The sequence below is a fragment of the Hoplias malabaricus genome, chromosome 1 (assembly GCF_029633855.1).
Source record: "Hoplias malabaricus isolate fHopMal1 chromosome 1, fHopMal1.hap1, whole genome shotgun sequence".
NCBI classification, from domain to species: Eukaryota; Metazoa; Chordata; class Actinopteri; order Characiformes; family Erythrinidae; genus Hoplias; species Hoplias malabaricus.
This window is the reverse complement of record NC_089800.1, coordinates 70,395,757-70,416,957: the sequence shown is the minus strand read 5'-3', so window position 1 is coordinate 70,416,957 and position 21,201 is coordinate 70,395,757. Positions and strand designations below refer to the sequence as shown.

The window sequence follows — 21,201 nt, the reverse complement described above, 5'->3', positions numbered from 1 at the left end:
AGGTGAGAATGAGAGTGAAATATATTAGGGAAGATATTAGAACTGAGGAAAAGAGAAAGAAAGACAAACAGGAAGGAGATAAAGTTTGAGTCCTGAGGGAAAGGAGAGGAAAAATGTATAGTGGCTAAGGTAGAGACGCCAATGAGTGAGTGAGAGAGGAGTGAGAGTGGGACAGTGGGTGAGTGAGAATATAGTGTTAGTAGAAGAGTGAAACCTGCAGGAGAACAGTCTGCTTTGAGCTTTGGATCGTCGTCATCTCCATCTACACTGCTGAGCGCATTTAACTGCCTCACTATCTCTGCAAACAGAGCGCCAGGAATATCACACACTGATCAGTACACACTCACACACCTACACATATACATAAATACATACACACACTCAAATACACATCTTTATAAATCTGCAGACAGGATATTCAGACAAGAAAAGTTCTGGGACTCTTTTGGGATATTCCTATCTAAGCGTCACCCAAAAATGTATCCTTCCTTAAATTCTGATTAAAAATAAATACATGGAAAAAAAAGTATTTTATATATATATATATATATATATATATATATACACACACACACACACATGCTTATACATTTTTTCTTTCATTTTTTTTTTCATTTGATTCAATATATTCCGAATTTCATTCCATATTCTAAGTTTGCAATTGTTATATATATAATTGCATGCCATTACACACAAACACAACTGCTTCATACCTATTTAATCAATGCATAGTGGCATCTAACTTAATACATCAGGTCAAAGAATATAATAAAACAGGCCAGCTCCAGTAATATGAATCAAACATGAGTAGGAAGAAAAAGGATAATATCTATGTGGAGGCACAGTCAAGTCAACACAAGTCAACCATTTGTATAGACACATATGGGGCATATATACACACGCATCGCTTGCTATATAGGGGCTTAATGTCAAGGATCCGTGAGGACGGAGAGGGCAGATTATCCCGAGTAAGGCCATTCACAAACACAGACACACACACATACACTCCTCACATACAGCAAGAGAAGCAAAGCAGAAATTGAAAGAAAAACAGAAGACAACTGACAGTAAAGACAAATATACCTGTATACACACATACAAAGATGTAGATGTATTGTGAACCTTTTGTTACCAATCAGAACTATAGTTAAAAAGAGAAGAACCATTTAACCATGCAAATAATCAGTGATGCATTTCATTTTTTACATTTTTTATTTGGTCCATAATTCTGTATTATAATCCTGCCGTATCTAAAGAGCCCTTTGTTTAAGGTTTAGCATTACTTAAATAACAAATATAAATATATACAGTACTGGGCAAAAGTTTAAGGCTATTTAAAAAGCTATTTATCTGAGCAATAAGTGTTTATTTGCAAAAAACAAACAAACAAACAACAAAAACCAAATAACATTATTCCAGTGAGTGTGATACTCTGTGTGTGAATGTGTTGGTTTAACATTTTCCAAATCTCTCCTCATGGAGTCCGTATTATTTGAGGTTATCATCCAATGCCTAGTATTACCGGTTAATAAATAAAGTTTTTAAATAATGTGTGCTGTTGATTTAACTAATTCAAACTCATTCACATCTAATACTTTAAAGAAAAAAAGATCTTATATTTCTATATGTTTTATATTATTATTATTTTTGTATTTACTATGATTATATATAACTTTATAAAAGCACCACACTTAGTGAGAAGGCATTAATTTAAATATATATAATTATCTTAGGTGCCCAAGACGTTTCAATAGTACTGTTTATATTTGTATAATATAAATATTAATATAAATATTTATAGTTATAAAACTCACAAGAACAGGTTAATTAATTATAATGTTGTCCATTTAGGTTTTTAAAACACTTGATAATGACCTAGCATTCTGGAGTAGCATTGAACTCATGTTCATATGTCAACTGCAATTTGAAAATGTACACTTTGAAAACAGCAAGAGCTATAATATTAACTAAGGCCTTGCCGTAAGAGCCCATGTGCAGTATTTTTCTATTTTTTTTTTTTTTGGTGACAAATCTCTTCAGCCTAAATTGTCACTAAAGCATGTTTGCTGTTAAGACTTGAGGAGTAAGCAGTGTCCCTAAATAGTTTGAATGGATAATATTTGGCCTATTGGCCTATATCAATCCCAACTTCAGCCAGAATTAATGCTTATGCTGGTTCTGTCAGTCAAAACAAAACTGATGTGAAGCATAATTTATTTAAAGAAACAAAACATTTATCAAATCCCAGCTGTGTCCGAGATTATTTTGGGGTTCCGTCTTTTTGTATGAGTGTCTCAAAACATAGTGGACAAAGATCAGTAAACACAAACAATTCCACAATGCACTACAAAAAATGTGGTGTATAACTAATGTACATTAGTGGATAGCTGATACCCATAATCCTTTGTGTTGTTTAGTTAAAAACCCACATGAGGTAGTGTCTGAAATCATTCACTACTCTCCTGAATTTCCTAATTTCCCCTCTATATAGAACACATTTAAAACACTGTAGTTTTATTCACATAATAGAGTCACGTAATGAGGGTTCATTCATTATCTGTAACCCTTATCCGGTTCAGGGTCACGGTGGGCCCAGAGCCACTTGGCGCAAGGCGGGAATACACCCTGGAGGGGGCGCCAGTCCTTCATAGGGCAACACACACTCACACATTCACATTTACATTTATGCAGACGCTTTTATCCAAAGCAACATACAAAAGAGGATCTAACATTCAAACTACAGCACAATTTATACAAATTACCTTACATTATGTGCAATGTAATGCATTCACACCTACGGACACTTTTTGAGTCACCAATCCACCTACCAACGTGTGTTTTTGGACTGTGGGAGGAAACCGGAGCACCCAGAGGAAACCCACGTGGACACAGGGAGAACACACCAACTCCTCCTCACCCGGAGCGGGAATTGAACCCACAACCTCCAGGCCCCTGGAGCTGCGTGACTGCGACACTACCTGCTGCACCACTGTGCTGCCCAGCAAATGAGGGTTATTATATTTTATTTTTATTGTGCACTAAACTTCAGCTAGTCATGGTTCTCACCAGTAATCTTAGCTGCTTTCTCCTCCTGGTTGACTCTGTTCTCCTCATCTTCCTCGTTGTCCTCCTCAAAGTCGTCTAGGTTTCCAATATCTGCCTGCTTCATACTCATCAAACTGGCCAGACTCTGCATGTCTTCATCCCTGAAAGAGAGATACACATACAGAATCACACAGGATACATACAAATTCACTCTCAGTAACACCGAATAATTAATAGTCGATAAATGTTAACTAATCTCACTGAACAATTCATATAAAGTAAATAATTCAAAGTGACTATACTCTCTCAAATACAACAATAGACGTAAGTTGTATTTGGGGACTTTAAGTTTTAATAGTGGGCAACATGCCTATTTGTACATTTTCATATGTTCACAATTAGAAGAAACAGCTTGGTGTCAAGGTAGAATGTATGGGAACTTGTAACTCTTATATAATCTACTTCTGAAAGTACTCTGCATAGAAAAAAAAAGCATATTGTTCAAACTGTAACAGCTTTTAGTGCTATTGTATAAAAGCAAGTGCATTTTTATTTAACTGATGTAATCAGCTACTGATGTAGTCACTGGTTTTAGAGGTTTCCTCGAAGCTACCCCGAAGGAAACAAATCAACACGAACCCATGCCATAGACCCTACACACACTTCTCCAGAAATGCAACTATGCGGCAGGTCGATGCAGACTGTAACGACTGTTGTGATTGATTGGTAGACGGACGGACATTGTTTAAGTTGAACCAAAATAGTACAGAAACATGAACTCTGCTTTGTATTTGTTTCATTCCTGGCACCTAATGTAAACTATGCTCTTTCCCAAACAATGACCTACTTTCTAAATAGTGCACTTTAAAGATTTATAAAAATACTACTACTACACCACTACACTGTACTACGTAGTACCTAGTTCTGTGGAGGTGTAATTGGAGAGCAACTCAGACACAAGTGCAGGAGTAATGCTCACAACAGTGTAGGGTTTTTGTGTAGCCTACGAGGTAGGCTCTTTATTGGGCCAACGCTGAAGTGTAAATCGGCCTTAAGAAGCAAACCTCAACAACAGACATGTTGGTTAAATATTTACTAGTGAGTGAGAATATTTTTGGTATCAAAAGTTCACTAATAATATGGGGACAGAGAGGATATGGCTAGATATGACTGGGTTACCACTAAAAATACTAGAGAGGGAGAGGGAAAGGGAAACACAGAGAGAGAGAGAGAGAGAGAGAGAGAGAGAGAGAGAGAGAGAGAGAGAGAAAACAAATGTTAACAGTGTGCCTTTCATGTTCGTCCTCATGAGAAGCTCCAGTAGGAACACACACTTCTGCCTCAGCTTCCACCACTATGGCCTGAAGATAACACCATAGGATTAACACCAGCTCTCTCTCTGTCTTTTTTCCCCCCTATTCTCTCTCTGTCTCCCCACACCATCTTATTCTCATTCCCGACCCCTCGTTCTCTCCCTCTCTTTCTCCATCACCCCTTCATGAATGCGCTCCAACCTCTCTTTGGCCGTGGCGGGGCTTATTTGAACGTATGTAATGGAGTTTATTTGTGCCGCCGTGACATCATTCCCGCAGGTTAAGAGGGGTTACACACTTCCACCTCCATAACCCAATTGCACAAAAGACGTGCTCGCACACACACTTGCAACGTAGATAACACAAAAAGACACACCCACGCTTTATATATTCCTCTCACACTAGCTTTTCTACAGACAAGGTTTTTTTCCTCAGAAATAAAAAATATTGCAAGGAAAAAAAAATATGTTGTGAGCTGGCCGGGTGAAGGATATTATCACTTTTCGAGGCCAGTGGCTGGAAATATTTCATCTGGCTGCTGTTTGTTGGCTTCCCTGTGAAATGAATGTCAAAGAGAAAGAAAGGGAGAGGGGCTGAAGAGTCTTGTCCGACGTATATTTATCGGCTTCTTCAATTCCCTTTCATTTCTGAGCCACATTCAGAGGAAAGGGAGAGGGCCAGGGTGAATGTTCCATGACGAAAAATGTGCCAAAATTCATCGTGAAGGTTCATCAACACACCTGGCAATGAAAAAGCCTGGGCTAACACACTAATGATCACTGGATGGTACTAGTACAAATCAGCATGTGGTCAGTCTAACTGTATTCGTTAACTTTTATTTTGCTGAATTATCCCTTAAAGAATGTTAACCATGTTTCAGTTTTATACAAAAATGTTTTTAAAAAGGCATATATAAAATAATTCCTCATTACTGTGAGCAAACAAAGTTATTTAATATATTTACCTCAGCTGTATGTGATTTTGCAGTTAAAAATAAATAAATAAATAAATAAATAAAACATACAAGCAAATACCATGTTTTTATTTATTTATTTATTTATTTAAGTTATTAGTGCTGTCTATAAGGATCTAGCAAGAAGTAGTTCCTCATCACACAGCACTGTGAGGAAAATTACGAGGATCAGTTTCCTGTACTAATGATGCCCCAGATTTTCACACTTACAATACCCGGTAACTGGAGCTCAGCGTGCTTGAAGGAGAACACTAACTACCCTAATTCTGTTAGGTTAGATTTAAAAAAAAAAAAACCTGCATTGGCTAAAATTACAATGAATGACAAGGAGGCATGGCTCATAATTTGAAGCCAGACTGAATCAGACAGGTTTAAAAAATTTGGGTTAAAAAAAGTCTAAAACTCCCAAATGATGACAGAGAGAAAACAGGGATAACGATGCGAAGCACAACTCCTACTTGTGACGCAGTCCTTAAACGTATGTGAGAAACAGCACCCCTTGTGGTGTAATCCCTAATCGTGAGTGACTAAGCGTATACGTATGTGAGAAAGTGAGTTACAAGCCAGTAGGGGTGGGCAATTTGGTGATCAATATCATCAATCATCAATAAAATATCATCAATATCAAACAATATTTCAACATATTTGATAACAGATTTGATATGATAACACTGAAAAACAGGGAATTTCAAGAACATACTACTATATGGTGAAACGGTTTGATTGTGATTCCCCTTTTGTTGTTACAGGCTTCTTACATATTATCACAGGTTGTTGTACCTCTGATACTCTGTCATCAGGCCACCTCCACACTACTGAAGCCACTCCCCTTTTTTAATTTAATTTTTTTAATATATCCCACAATATTCGCCCATAAATGTCGCTGTGATTAAATGACTTACTTAAGGAACATATGCCATAATATGCGTACCTGCATGACGTCATTACGTAAACAAGTCAGAATCTCGCTATTAGCACAACATGGATTTTAAAAAGTTATTGTTTTAAAAATTATGCCGATATTATCACGAACGATACAATATAGCACAGCCCTACAAGCAAGTCCCATGGGGTGCTACTAATCTAAAAATAAATGAGATTGTGAGCAGGTGATAGGGAGGGGCTTTGTGTGTGTGTGTGTGTGTGTGTGTGTGTGTGTGTGTGTGTGTGTGTGTGTGTGTGTGTGAGAGTGAGTGTGAGAGAGAGAGAGAGAACGAGAGCAGAGGGGAATAAAAAGTGACAGATGAGGAATGCTGGGAATGTGAGGAATTTCACGTGAAGACTTTCTGCCCCATCTCTGGTGCGATAGAGAGGGAGATACAGGGTAGTGAGGAAAGTGGGGAGAAAAAGAGAAAGAATGGAAACAAGTGGGAAAGAACACAGTAACGATGATTAACACAGGTGCATAACCATGAAGTAGCATTGTTATAATCACAATCAGAGAGAATCCCCATATACAGTAGAGTTCAGCAACCCTCCTCTACCTCTTTCATCATCGGATAGTTTCTGACCATAAGACTGCTGTTGTCCAAATATGATCGAGGTGGCGGACCATCAGCACAACAGTGTGTGTGTGTGTGTGTGTGTGTGTGTGTGTGTGTGTGTGTCCTTACGTTGCTTTCCCTTCTCTGAGGAAGATACAGCTGAGAGAAAACTGCAGTGTTGCAGACACCACCTTTTTGGACAGTGGTTTGAACTTGAGTTTAACATCCGTCTGCGTGGGCATGGGGCTGGCGTACTGCTTCATATTAATACTGCTTGTGGCCAGAGCCTTTCTACGACCTGAGGGAGACTCCTACAGAAACACAGACAGAAAGAACGATTTAAAAATTAACAGCAAAATACATAGTTTTTTACCTTTAGAAAAAGAGTATCATGAATAAATATCATTATATGCCTGGGCAGTTAAAATATATATTTATTTTCTCTGTGTGTGTGTGCGTGTAAATTATATATTTATATATTACTAAACCATGAACAAAATTACTTTTTGCATTTTTTACTAAAATGCAGGCCTCAAAAGACAACACAATCAGAAGAGAGAGGGGAGAATACAAAAAAAAAAAAATAGTAACCCAAAAATAAATAAATAAATAAATAATAATAATAGCAGACAAATCGGGCAAGTAGAAAAAGAAGTCATATGTGTGTGAATGCAATAGATATGTATACGTCTATCCCAGCTCAAAACAGCATGGAGAAGAGGAACGCAAAAATAAAAGAACCCAAGAGGAAAGTGTGAGAATAAATAAATAAATAACATTGTGTAGCTTAAAACAAATAAAACACTAATCTAAAGCGTAATAACACAGCTTTCACTTTACCTGTTTTAATATTATGTATCACTACCCTGAATTGAACAAACCTACTTAAAAGGATTGTGGCCATGAATTTCATTCAATGGGCTTCATCCCTCTTCTGAAGACTCCAGAGAAAGTACTACATATAAAAACTACATTTAATTTAAATGCTTTAAAAAAAACTGTCAAAAATAAACCCATTCTTATCAGAAAGAAGAAACTGAGTATATGAACAACATCTCAGTCTATCCGTAAAGTAATCCCTCTGAGCAGTAGCGCTGTGGTCAATGGCGCCCCCTATGGTCCAGACAGCAGGAACACTCCTTGGGAACCAGGAGGGAATATGGGTTTTGTGATTTTTCTAATTACGGGCTGAAGAGAAAACTGAAAAGTATTCAAAAATTTAAAAACAAAATCTATTTTTCAGATATCAAAGGTAACCCTACTGAGATTATTATTGTTTCACAACTTCACTGATTTTATGCAACAAAACCATATAATAATAATAATAATAATAATTATAATTATTAAGAACTTGTTACACTATACCCAACAGTCTGTAAACACTGTTTAATTTAAACAGGATGGAGCAGCTACAAACAGGCCTACAAGGTCATCATGCCCAGTGGCAAGCATCAGTTAAACAGGGGTTGTAAAGCACCCCCCAGCAGTAGTAGGCTGTGGAGTTGGCTGATGAGTTGGAGTGGTGTTTTTGATCCAGGGCTAATTCTCCGATATAGCTAACCTCAAACGCAAGGCTGGATGCCACACAATACTCGCAGAAATGTCCTGATATGTAGGAAAAAGCCTCCCAGGAGAGTACAGAATCTACCAATTAAAACCAGGCTGAAGTGATTCAAATCTGATTTTATTTTGCCCTAATGTGACCCAAATCTGATCTTTTCTTGGCTGTGTGGATATGTCAAATCCAATGTTATCAAATCAGATTGGACTCACTTTCATTTGTGGCCCTAGATCGGGCACATAGCCGATTCGCGGGCATCCGACCGGAAGGTGAACAGATTTGATGCACCTTTTCCCCTGTGGGTCTAGTTCACCAGCAATTTGACTGAAATATGTGAAGCTTATAGCCGATTATAAACAGTTTTGTAATTCGATGCCCAATGCAATACATTATTTTATGACCCACATTGTGTACAGAGACCTGTCATATGTGAACCATCAAGACCATCATCCGATCTGAGCAAAAATCTGAACTGATGAATGAGGCTTGTAATGTGAACGGAGCCTAAATGTATTCATGGCTTAACTTCATTGACAGCTTGGTCTGGTACAGTTTAGTTCGCGCACGCGCACACACACACACACACATACACACACACACACACACACACACACACACACACACACAGGGGAGTGAATGAAGCTAGTGTTCCAAAGCTATAACACTGAACTCATTTCAAAACCATTCATGATTCCATGATTTTGGGCCCTTTACCTCCAAGCGTAATGTCATTTGCAGCGGTCTGTAGGGGGGGAAAAAAGGGAACCATTTGATCCCGGGGCAAATCATGTGCCAGACACACATAAAGCAGGAACCCATTCCACAGTTTAGGCCTAATAGTCTGCAAAAAAAAAAAGCCCCTATGAAAAGGCCAGGGGGGGAAGTCTTTCTCTGTGCACTCTGATAGGGGACACAAACAGTTGGGGAAGGTCCCAATAACCCACACTACCACTGAACCCCCCCCCGCTCCCCCCCCACCCCCCCCAAAAAAAGACACACATTTAGTCTTTTTTCTGTCCTTGGGGGCATTTTCTCGGCTTGCTGACAGCATATCACGGATTTGCTGGGGAGCTTGCTGTGTTGATACAGGGCACGTGCCATTTTCTCCCTCTCTTTCTCTCTCTCTCTTTCTCTCTACTGGGAAGGCGTAAGGCATGAGCATGTTGCGGCAGCTGAAATCTGGAGGCAGGATAACGCGTGATCAGAGAGGCTTTTTCAGCACCAAAAAACACACGCGCAGATCCCTGCCAGCTCCTCGGAAACTAATGTGTGCTGCCTTGGTTCTCGGCCGGCACACTTCTGGCTGAGGCTGTCCATACAGGCAGGTGCAAAGCATCACTCTCAAACCTCACCTTAAACCCACCCTTACCACAAATGTACTCTATCAGCCAAGACATGTTGGGTGCCTAATGTTTGCTCCTTTTTATGCTGGAGCTAGGATAACATTAGACCCCAACTACATCAGTCAGCATCAATCTGCGCTGTATATATATATTAACCTGGCACACACATCTTGCATAATCTCTAAAGAGCAGTATAAAACTAAATGAGACCCTCCAGAGTAAGTTAAGGTGCTCAATGCTATGTGTGCTATATAAAGCCCTCCAAGCACATGGAGTGCTTAGTTTTGTTAACAAAAACTATGATGAAAAACTTGGGAAACAAAATCTAGACCAGAATTATGTTTTTTAGTTTTAAATTTCATGCAAGTACAAGAATTATGAAGATGTTTGCTCTTTTCATCACCAAATAAAACACACTGAAAATATGAAAAGACAGATAATTGTCAGGAAATAAAAACAGAAAAACATCCCAGCCGTTTGCTCATCATGGCTACAAGCAGAACAGTGAAGAGGAGTCAATTCCCAAAGAATCGATTCTTCAAGTGTCTAGGGTTGTTTCTCAATACAAAGTACGTCAAGTTTGGACAGCTGTACTTGGTAGTACAGACTTGGCAAGTTCGACTCGCAAGTACAAAAAATAAAAAGCTGTTAAATAAATCGTTCTGAGTTTGATCCGAAATTTATTCTGCGACACCTTTCTCAAGTCTAAAGAAGTCATGTCCCAATGCATCCTTAACCCACCGAGATGAATCCCTTACAGTCGTGTTAGTCTCAGTTTTCGAGCACCTTTTGAATCACACTTTGAACTTAAAATGTTAAAATGTACGTGAAGATAAAATTGACCAAATTCCTTCCATAATTTTGGATATTTACACATTTTTAAATGTAGCAATTTTTAAGCTATTGTTCACTCACTCACTGTCTGAAAGCGCTTATCCAATTCAGGGTTATGTTGGGCCCAGAGCCTACCCAGAATAACTGGGCACAAAGCTATTGTTTATGAAATTTAGTAATAAATACACATTAAATAGCAAAACCTTAAAAAAAAATTGACTATATTTTTGGCTAAATCGAAATCAGTTGCCACAATTTCTAAGGTCACGAACATTCTAATGGCTGAATGGCAACAAAACCTCAAAGAATTTCAGCATGTAGTCAAAAGACTTGTTCAGTGAGTAGAGAAGGTTACTGCAGAAGAGGTGGAACAAGTTACATTAAGTACAGAAGCAAGGTCAAATGAGGTGGTGTCCAGCTTAGGGCCATATAGAACATAAAGGGCCATCCACTAAACTGACCAAAATAACGATGATATTCAAAGACTCTGACAACGAAACTAACTAATTAAAAAAAAAAAAACCTCTGCCCCTTATTCCAGCTAGGCCTCCATTGTGGCTAGTGAGAGACATTATGGAAAGTGCAGACCAAATCCTCCTTCTGAATACAGTACTGAGCACATCCCACTCTCACATATCCACATGATCTCAGATACGTATTCCAGCCTCGATGTGTGTGTATACCTAGAGAGGATATGTATAGATCTCTGATCTGCATCTCACTGGCAGGTGTGGACACACGTGTGTAAATAGTGCGTGTATAGATATTAATCTGTCTGAAGGCTCTGTGTGTGTGTGTGTGTGTGTGTCTGTCTGTCTTTTCATTCCTGAAGGTAAAGAGAGGACGTTATCAGGGTGCCTGAGGGAGATTGAGATGCAAAGAGCTGAAGCAGAGAGATACACCTCAACACACACACACACACACCCCAAGGGCCACGGAATTCCAGGTCCCAGGCCCAAGTGAGCAAGCAAACGTGGCAGTGACAAGGGAGGGGGAAGAGAGGAAAAGGAAGGAGAAAAAAATTCTACCACTGTGTCTGAAACTGTGCCCTATTCACTACATAGTGCAGTATTTTGGAGTTCCGCCATTTTGTAGTAGTGTCCGAAAACATAGTGGAGGATTTTCAGTGCACTCAAACAATCCCACAATGCACTGCAAAAAGTAGTGTACAACCCATGTACACTAACATATCAGATTAGCCATAATTCACTGCATTGTTTGGTAAAAACAAACGAGGTAGTGTCCAAAATCATTCACTACCCTCTTGAATTCAGTTCCCTTTAATAGTGCACTATATAGTCAATAATATAGGGAACAGTGAATAGGGAGCGATTTCTGACACAGGGTACATTTACAATTGTGGGGAACTGCAATTCTCTTGGTTTGTTTACATTCAGAAGCTTAGCATCTTTTAAAGTCTGTAACTCCTTGTTCACTGCTTGAATTACCACAACAAATTTTTTGTAACTCAACTCATGCATTGTTTATGATTCAGATGGTAATCTGGATATTAAGAACTGGTAAAGCAGCTTCAACAGTTAATTTCATTTACAATTTATATATTTCTTTCTTTTAATTCCTGGAGATTTTTTTTTACATCATTTCAATTCAAAAAGAGCAAATGTTTAATAAAGATATTTATTGATTTAAATTTTGTATCGTTAAAAAAAAAAAGTGACATTCACATTACAAGCTTCATTCATCAATTCTGAATTTTTTTTTTCTTCAGATCAGATTTGATGGCTCTTGACAGTTCACATTCATATATGTTAGTTGTCTGTATCTGAGACGAGTAATTTACACCTGAAAAACAGACAAGTCAGTAGCTCATATGTGCACCACATTTCACACCAGAGGACAGTAAACAGCATTTTGGCTGTACAGGATTACGTATTGTGTTGTATGTTGTTATAAAATCGTTTCGAATCGGCCATAAGCTTCTTATCGTCCAGTAAAAGTAGTCTCCTATCTGTGTGTAGCAGTTTTAGTTTCCTAAACGTGTCGGGAGTATGGCATTTTGGAAACGTTGCTGGAGCCCATGCTTCACTGTGGTTTTGCTGCGCTGCTGGTACTGGCAGAGGTGACGGCACATAGCGCAGGCCTAAAGGAAAAGTGGCACATGAAATCCGGCCATTTACATTCATGTCACATGCTCATAATGACTGGTATGTATCTGGTTTAGGGCCAAATATGAAAGTGATTCAAATCTGATTTGACATGTCCACACTGCCCTAAAAAGATCAGATTTGAGTCACATTAAGGTTCATAAAAAAACTGATTCAAGCCACTTTAGCTTGGTAATGTGAACCTAACTAGCCTAACTGAAATTACAATTTGAGCATCCTCCAGTGCAAGTGTGTCACAAAGTGCATCATTGGGTGGGGCGGGAACACTGGCTGGCTAATTTGCATACTGCACTTAGTTGCTATATTTCGGTAAAAAGCGCTGTTACATGCACTTGGTTTGAACCTGAGGGGGTGCTTCAGAGATGAAAGCAAGTTTGTTATATTTTATTACTCCATCGCTACATAAGTCCACTGTTAACGAACAGGTGAGAATGAAAATTACCCTAATTTTCTTTTATGCTGTGGAATTTTTAGACTAATACTGGACTGAAGTTAACTTGGACCTGACAAATTTCACAACAAGATTTTAAAAATATCCAGCTCTATATGTCACAGTTTTTACACTTTAATGCTATGCTCCAATAGTTTTAGTTAAGCTTTGCTTTTCTGCCAGATATGACTGTCAGTTTTTCTGATAAATGAGACGAAATCCAACACCTGATATCCCACAAGCCCCTGGTGTGGCTTTCCTTCAGAATTAAATTAACAAAGAGGAAAAGAAGGCAGGGAACACCCAAACACACTGGCCTTATCATCAGAACAGCAAACAACAGCCTCTTTTTTCTTCATCTCTCCCCTTCTCACTTTCTCGCTCTCCTTCAAATGTGCTTTAGCAAAATGCAATGGGAGGAGGCCAAACACCTGGGCACATTCGTGCCAACTCCACCTCACCTACCCCGTCTACAGGGGCAGACAAATTACCCAGACATCCAATCCCAAGTCGTGCCTGGATAAGAGGCTCAACGGACCCCTTCAATAAATGAAAACGATAAAAGGGAACTGAGAATGAAAGGAGAAGGGGGAGGAAAAAAAAAAAAAAAAAAAAAAGAAAAACACACACACACACACACACACACCTCCTGCATCCAAGATTCAAAAACCCCCGTTTGCCGACACGGCGGCTCTTGACATTTGTGTTGACATTTGAGCCCCCTGTTGAATCGGTCGGAAATATAGCATGTCATCCCAGAAGAAAACGCTGCCCAAATTTGCTCGCTCCTGCTCCCCCCCACCACCCCCCACCCCTTCAAACCCCACTCCCCTTCTTATCAAGCAGATTATGCTGTGGCATTATACCAAGCTAATAGCGCATGTAGATACTTTATGAATGAATTTTTCAAAATGCATCAAACACTTAAGAAGGGATTTAGGGCCCCTCTCTCTGAAGAAATACTTAAGAATATGCAAATACCCCCAGAAAGAATTAGCTTTAACAGATTTGACTAGCGCAAACAATACGGGAAAAAAGTGCTCTTTTCCCCGGCTGCCAGTGTCAATCAGCAGACGAGATTAAGGGGGCCGGGGGTTGTGACAATGTGTAAAATGAAAAGGGACAATGAGGCACTTTTAATTTATCACAGGGATATGACTATCAATGCACTCACATTGTGTCCTCTGAATTGCTAAATACCTCGCTGCGAGGGGAGACGGGGGGAATGCCAGGTCAGCTGAACGCTGCCCCCTACCTGCCGAGCTGTGCTACTTCAACCTGACAGCAAGCAGCATGAGCAAAAGTTACCCGGCCATGGCTTCACTGTGTTGTTAGTAACTGGATTGCCTTGGAGAAGCCTGTGGGTTTCTTTGTGGGGAAAGACACCCGAGACTCTCATTTGTAAAAGGCACAACAACGGGGGTACAAAAAGTTATTGAGAAAACTGTCATTTACATATTTTACAAAACACAATGCATCACCTGCTAGTTCATCATTCCCCCTTCGCCAAGTCATACCCCGCATTAATCTAGACGGTCCATTTGGGTTTTCATGACCATGAGCAGGTAAATTTCAAAAAATGTGCAGGTGCATGGCCCTGTAGCATTGCCCTAAAAGCTTTATCAGTAAATTCGAATTTAAGCCTCGGAGCTAAGAGTCCTGATCGCTTCTGCACTAAAGTGTAGAAGATGGAACAGCGTTCAAGTCCCTAGGGAGCTGCCTTTAAAATTCAACATGGCTTTTATTACTGCTATTAGCCACGCAACATAGTTGATATTCTTTCTGAGATTAATTAACAACTTAACAAAATCTGATTTAAGTGTGTAATGACTGCAGTCACCCTGGTGCTTACAACACAGGGATATAGGATTCCATTATTTATTAGCTACATTAGACACACAGCTCCAGTGCCAAACCAAATAAGCAAAGCCCAGAATTGAGAGAGTAAGAAGAAGGGGAAATAAAGTGTTGGCTAATATGGGGATAGCTGTGTCTGTTTTATTTTTCTAAGAACCTATGCCTTTAAGTCACGTGTCAGAGGTGTTTTTGGATGTTGACCACTTGTGTCTGCCATGCTAATGTTAGGGATTATAACCAATGACCCGAGTTTGTTTTGTGAACATATTCCTAATCCCACTGTGGAATAAAGCAGATGACAAATTTCAAATACTGCCCCCCAACACCACCTCTTTCAGATAGAACTGGGCGGTTGGTTTTGGCTCCTTCCTCTTCCTCTTGTTAACATTTAGAACCAGGAGAAGGGCCCAGAGTGGAATATAAGGGGTGAGGGTAATAGGTGCTGCACACATCTGAAAAAGTGTGTGCGTATGTGTGTTAGTTTGACACTTTAGGGGAGGGTATCCCAGCTGTCCAAGTATTGATCCACAGCTGGTGCCAGTACAGGGGGTGAAGGTCAAACCTGTGGGGATCCCCCCCCTCCAACCCTCAAAATACACATACACGATATACAAATGGAGCAAGAGCAGAGCATGACCTCCTCCTTTGGTCTCATCAAAACATTAATTAGAAAACGTGCCAGAAAGGAAACAGTCCTTTTACTACACTATTGTGCAGATTTTCTGGCCACTTTATCAGAAACCCCCTCTGTAAGGGGTGCAAGTCAGAAACCATTTGTATTAGTCGTCTTCTAGTCCTTCATTTTCGCACTTTCTGACCACAGAGAAGCTCTAGTCTGGATATATTTGACTGGTTTATCACTCACGCCAGTACCGCACAGTATAATGTAATGGGGTTTTTCCACTGCATGGTATCTACTCTACTCTACTTGATTGTACTTTTGCCCTTTTTTGGTCAGACAAGGTTGGTACCTGCTACCTGGAACCTTGTACCTTGAGGTACCAAGCAAGCGAGTATGGGCTTACCTAATTAAATCTTACAAAAGCACTAATTGGCCAGAAAGACGCAAGCATCCAGCATAAACTAGCTATCGTAGAGATCACATTTGCGTTTATCGGAGCCTCAGCAGCAGCTCGCAGAAATATGCTGTGGACTTTTGAAGAGGTTCAAACGCTCCTTGGATTTGTGGCTGATGAAATAATGCAGAGAGAGCTGAACAGTGCAACAAGGAATGAAAAATATCTGCTGAACTGTCTGATAGCATGCGTGGCTATGCTTTGTTCAGTCCCAAAAACAGCAACAAAAACGTGAATACACTGTGTTTAAACGACACTTAAATGTTATTGCCACCATTGTTGAAGTTTTCTAAGCCCACTGTTAGATGACGTAGTGGAAACCAAACAAGGTACCTGGTACTAAACAGCAGGTAGAGCTGACCAGAACTGAGTAGAGTAGGTACCGTGCAGTGGAAAAGCCAATCAAAATATTATCTAGACAACAGTGGTTGTGAGATCAGGATTTTACATTGTGACGAACAGAAATATTATGAAGTAGAAGCTACAACTGGAACTACAAACAGGTGTGACACTATCCAAACTACATCAAAAACTAAACAAAACACAAACAAAAATCCAAAACCAAACACTGAATGAACACATGGGCACCAACCAAACATTTAAATATGAAAATGAGGTTAGGCCCATAATTCCAAATCCTATACTAGAGAAGCAAGATTTGGACAGCAACCATGTGCACGCTCTTGGAAAATTGAGTAAATCTGAATTTTCCACAAACTATTCCTTTAACAAAAGCGTTCAGCACTCGGTGTCAGCTTCACATATAGGAACTAAGAATGGCAAAATGGGTGCATCCCTACAATAGACAGCACTATAAATGTCCTATCCAGATGATTGAGATTGCATGTGTAAAACCAGTCCCCTTTATGGAAGACCTTCTTCGCATGTTCCACAGAAAGAAGCCGGTGGATGAGTAACACAAACGAATAGAGACCTGAATGCATGACACATTTTGCAATAGGCGTCCCTGTACCCCTATTTACGTCTGTCAGCCACTCTCTGTTGTGATTCAAATGTGATTTTCCCCGCTGTCACTGACTGATGTCTCACATACACTCATACACAAACAGATATAATGAGGAGACTGACACTGACAGTGCGAGTCTATTGGAGGGAGGGATTTTTCTTCTGCTATTGTTCCAGGCTGAGATATCAAAGACGGCTGAGGCCACGGGCGCAAGTCTTCCAGAAATAAACCTAACGACAGCGGCGATAATAATGAAAGCAGCAGCAGCAGCGGAGGCACAATGAGAGCAGAGGAAGAGAGTGAGAGAGAGAGAGAGAGGAAGGAAGGATGCCACTGTAATTCCTCTTTGGGTAGGGGGACAATAGGCTCAGCTCTAATACTGCCAACGATACTCTAAACTCAGCGCCGTCCTGGGACACAATCCTGCCATTTCCTTCCAAACAAAACCGAACGGAAGTGTTGCAGCTTCTCCGTCCCCCTTTCTCTCGCCCATGCTATCGCTTTCCGCTGACAACTCTCTGAAGTAAGTTATTCAGCTAGAATAAAGGAAAACGATCAGAGTGCCAATGATACAACAGCACAAAAGGAAGGCTTGTGAATGTCAGTCTAAAATAAGCTGTGTATGCTTAACTTTAACCCTTTCACCATCATCATCTCTCACACACTCAAGCACTTTAATGACAAAACGTAACAGCAATTAAACTAGAAAGCGGTTAAGGGTCTCTTTTCCTTGCCGTAGGCAATGCAAAGCCAAAGGCTATGGCGCCGCCTGATACTCACCTCTCCAGAAATGTAACTATGTGTCACGTCTACGCAGATCACAACGACTGTGATTGGTCAGTATTCATGAACATGAACTACTCTCACGCTGGACATCAAGGATGTATTTTCAAAAACTAAAATATGGATGTCTCTGAAAGGACAAACAAAACCTTGCTAGGAGAAAAAGGACCATTCGGGGGAAAAAACGTGCCAGCTTTGTATTTGTTTCTTTCCTGGCATCTCATGTAAACTATGATCTGCCCCAAACAATGAGCTACTTCCTAAATAGTGCACTTTAGAAAGTTATCAAAATAATACTACTACATTGTTTGGTAGTGTACTACGTAGTGTAGAGGCAGATGTTTGAGATTCAGCCTAAGTGGCGTGGCAGTGTAATTGCAGTGCGATGCAAATAACACAGAAGTACACAAAGTGACGTAGGCTCTGAGTCAAGTAAATGCTGAAGTATAAATCAGACTTTATACCACACTTGTTTTACTACAGCCATGCTTTCACGAACACAAAACAGGAAACAGAAGTTGCCAGACACATATTTCAATTTAAAGTCCCACTTTAATTGGTACAAGCACCAGGACATCACCTCTACTACCTTTGATAGGAGGAGGAAAAATTGGCGAAAAAATCCAGTGAACCATTAAGGCCATTTCACACATTTACAAACAAAAATAAACCTACCTCAAGTTTTTAAAATAGACTCGTATATATTAATCATTCGAGTCCGAAACAGACAAGATTGCAAACAGATTAGAACCTGTTCTACAATTTGCGTGTGAAATTGCATTAAAAGCAGACTGACCAATCAGAGCTCCAATGCCATGATTGCAGTCCAAACAAATGAGCATCAAGACGACAGCCGAAGAGCTTGTGTTGTTCGTAGCACAACACAAAAGCTTAAAGAACAAGCAGCGTGCTGACTATAAAGTGCTTACAACAAGGTGCTGGAGTCCCAAGTGTTGTTGTCTATTCTGTAGAACGGGGTGAAGCCAGTGAAGCCACAGCTTCTGCTGCTACTCAAGGAATCCATTTCTTCTTTCTCTTCCAGCTTCCTCCCACGATTTCCGAGTGTTTAGACTTGGTGTGAAAGTTGTATTAAAAGGCTAATCAGTTTCTTCTTAAAGATGACATGGTGTCATTTATTCATAGCACCACTGTTAGGAAGCACCAAAAGGTACCTGAATGCTAATAGCACCTCCTGTTCGAGGTATCGTTACCCTGCTATAATGAGTGAGTGTGTGTAATTTTGAGAGTAAAAAAAAAGAAAGCATTAACAATTCTGTAGATTACAGCCATAATTAAACTTCTTAAAAACCTCACATTCTAGTTGAACACAAGTTAAAAATCTTCCATAGTCTGATTTACTCATGTACTGGGTTCCAAAATGGTGAAAAACAGCTAGCCTTCTTACAAACAGACTGATACAACAGTATCCATCATTTTACATTTAAAAGCTCACACACTCTACACATTGCACAGTGAAAAGGGCACAATCTGGGACAGTTTCAGTTTCTCCCTCTCACCCATACTCATCCACCATCTCTCCCTCTATCTATTTACTCATCATTTCTCTCTCTCTCTCTCCCTCTTTCCCCTTATCAGTAAGGTCAGAGTGCAGCGTCCAGTCCATTCCCTCTCATCACGCTGCTGACCAGAAAAATAAATTACAGCTTTACCAAAAACTCCTACCACTGCAATACTGCAGGGCGCACACACACACACACGACACAGATATATTGGATTAGCAGACACGTTCATCCCATTTTTAGAGGAGCTACCTCATCATTTTTCACCTCTTTCCACACACACACACCTCCCGCTCCACACATCTCAGTAATTATATCTTCAGCACTAACTGAAGCTCTACAAGCAGCAGCACATCAAACATATAAAACAGACAGTTATCAACAATGTGGGGAGTGTGTGTGTGTGTGTGTGTGTGTGTGTGTGTGTGTGTGTGTGTGTGTGTGTGAGAGAGAGAGAGAGAGAGAGAATGTCAGTGACCCTAATGGACACACTAAAGAGACATTTATTGGAGAAAGAGCAGTCCAGAACTTTATACTGGATAAAACACACAATTACAGCATAGAAATTGAACCCTGTGCGTGTGTGTGTGTGTGTGTGTGTGTGTGTGTGTGTGTACCCATAAACAAAATACAAACCCCATTGGGACACTATGCAAAATGTAAATTAAAATGCAGTGATAAACTGTTTAAACACCACATTTAACAGAAAATTGAAAGTACCACGACAACATTTCAAATTTAGAAGCTGTGAAATGTTATATTTTCTCTCTCTCTCTCTCGCTTGTCTCTTTTGAATTTGATGCCAGCAACATGCTTGAAAAACCACTGTATTTATTAAACAGGTACTTAGGTAGCTTTGAATAATCCCAAGAAGCTACCACTTAAAGAACATGAGTTCAAAAGCAATGAGCGTTTGTTAGCAACGATTTTCTCTCTTCCCCCTGTCCTAACTGTGAACTTAAACCTGATCAAGCAGGATTCTGCTGATGTTCCCAGTGATGCATCTAAAATTCAGTTGGATTTATTGACTGGAAATGCGGCAGACGGTGGATTTCATACTTAATACTTAAGTCTGAAATCGACTGATAACTGGGTCTGACCATGATTCCAGTGCATTATAATGAAACAGAAGCATTAAAAAAAAAGGAATGTACGGCAGACATATGAGAGTACTGTTGAAACTACATTAAGCAACAATGTCCCACACCGGTATGATATTAAACCACCACTGCCCTTTACGAACCACTGAAACTCCAGGCAAAACAAAAACAGAAAGATGAACTAGCGCGAGAAAAAGGTAAATAAAAAACAGAAGGATTAGCGTGTGCGGTTATAACACGCTAAAACCCAACTCCTTTCATTGGCATCCACCGAAACGTTTCTGACCCAAACGACAGCATCATGAGATGAGAATGTTTTACAAGAGCGCTTTTGTTTTTATACGTTGTAAGGACCTGGGGTCAAACGCCACCCCTCCGATATAAATACAGCCTTCATAATTAGTGAACTAAGCTGCTTTAAGGTGCACAAAGTGTGGACAAAAGACGTCCACTTGTACACACAACATCTTTATAGGGAAGTATAAAACAATATTATCACTTAAGCATGCCATGCTACAGCAATAGTAATAAAAAAAAGGTCTTTAGGCAGGACTCCTAAGAGAACCATCGCCCAAACTCTGTAACACGATTAGACCCGTAAGTCACTCTGGTGGGATAACAGCACCTGTTTTTATTCTGCCTTTATTCTAGGTGAGAACACATCTGTATCCTTGGTTACTGCACTTATGCGGTGTTAATTCTCTCTTTTGTTTTGTTACTTCTAGGTGTCTGCACTGACCTTGCTCTGGCAGTGTCTGAGCTCAAGGGTATTTTAGAGACTTACTCCTT

The 21,201-nt window shown here is 39.9% G+C and overlaps 1 protein-coding gene across 11 annotated transcripts in view; it reads right to left on the bottom strand.

Annotated features, from left to right (window-relative positions):
* ehbp1 (EH domain binding protein 1) overlaps window positions 1-21,201 on the bottom strand; it is a 205,612-nt gene that overhangs the window by 136,916 nt on the left and 47,495 nt on the right. For 8 of the 11 annotated variants that reach the window (XR_010802697.1, XM_066672430.1, XM_066672447.1 and 5 more), the window contains exons 6-8: window positions 6,945-7,126; window positions 3,067-3,206; window positions 215-298 (exon numbers count right to left, since the gene is read on the bottom strand). Coding sequence is in view for 10 of the 11 variants with exons in the window: in XM_066672430.1 (XP_066528527.1) it covers window positions 215-298; window positions 3,067-3,206; window positions 6,945-7,126 (406 nt within the window). In the remaining variant the exon portion in view is untranslated. The remainder of the gene's footprint in view (window positions 1-214; window positions 299-3,066; window positions 3,207-6,944; window positions 7,127-21,201) is intronic. The other 3 variants (XM_066672463.1, XM_066672503.1, XM_066672512.1) reach the window with 1 other exon arrangement.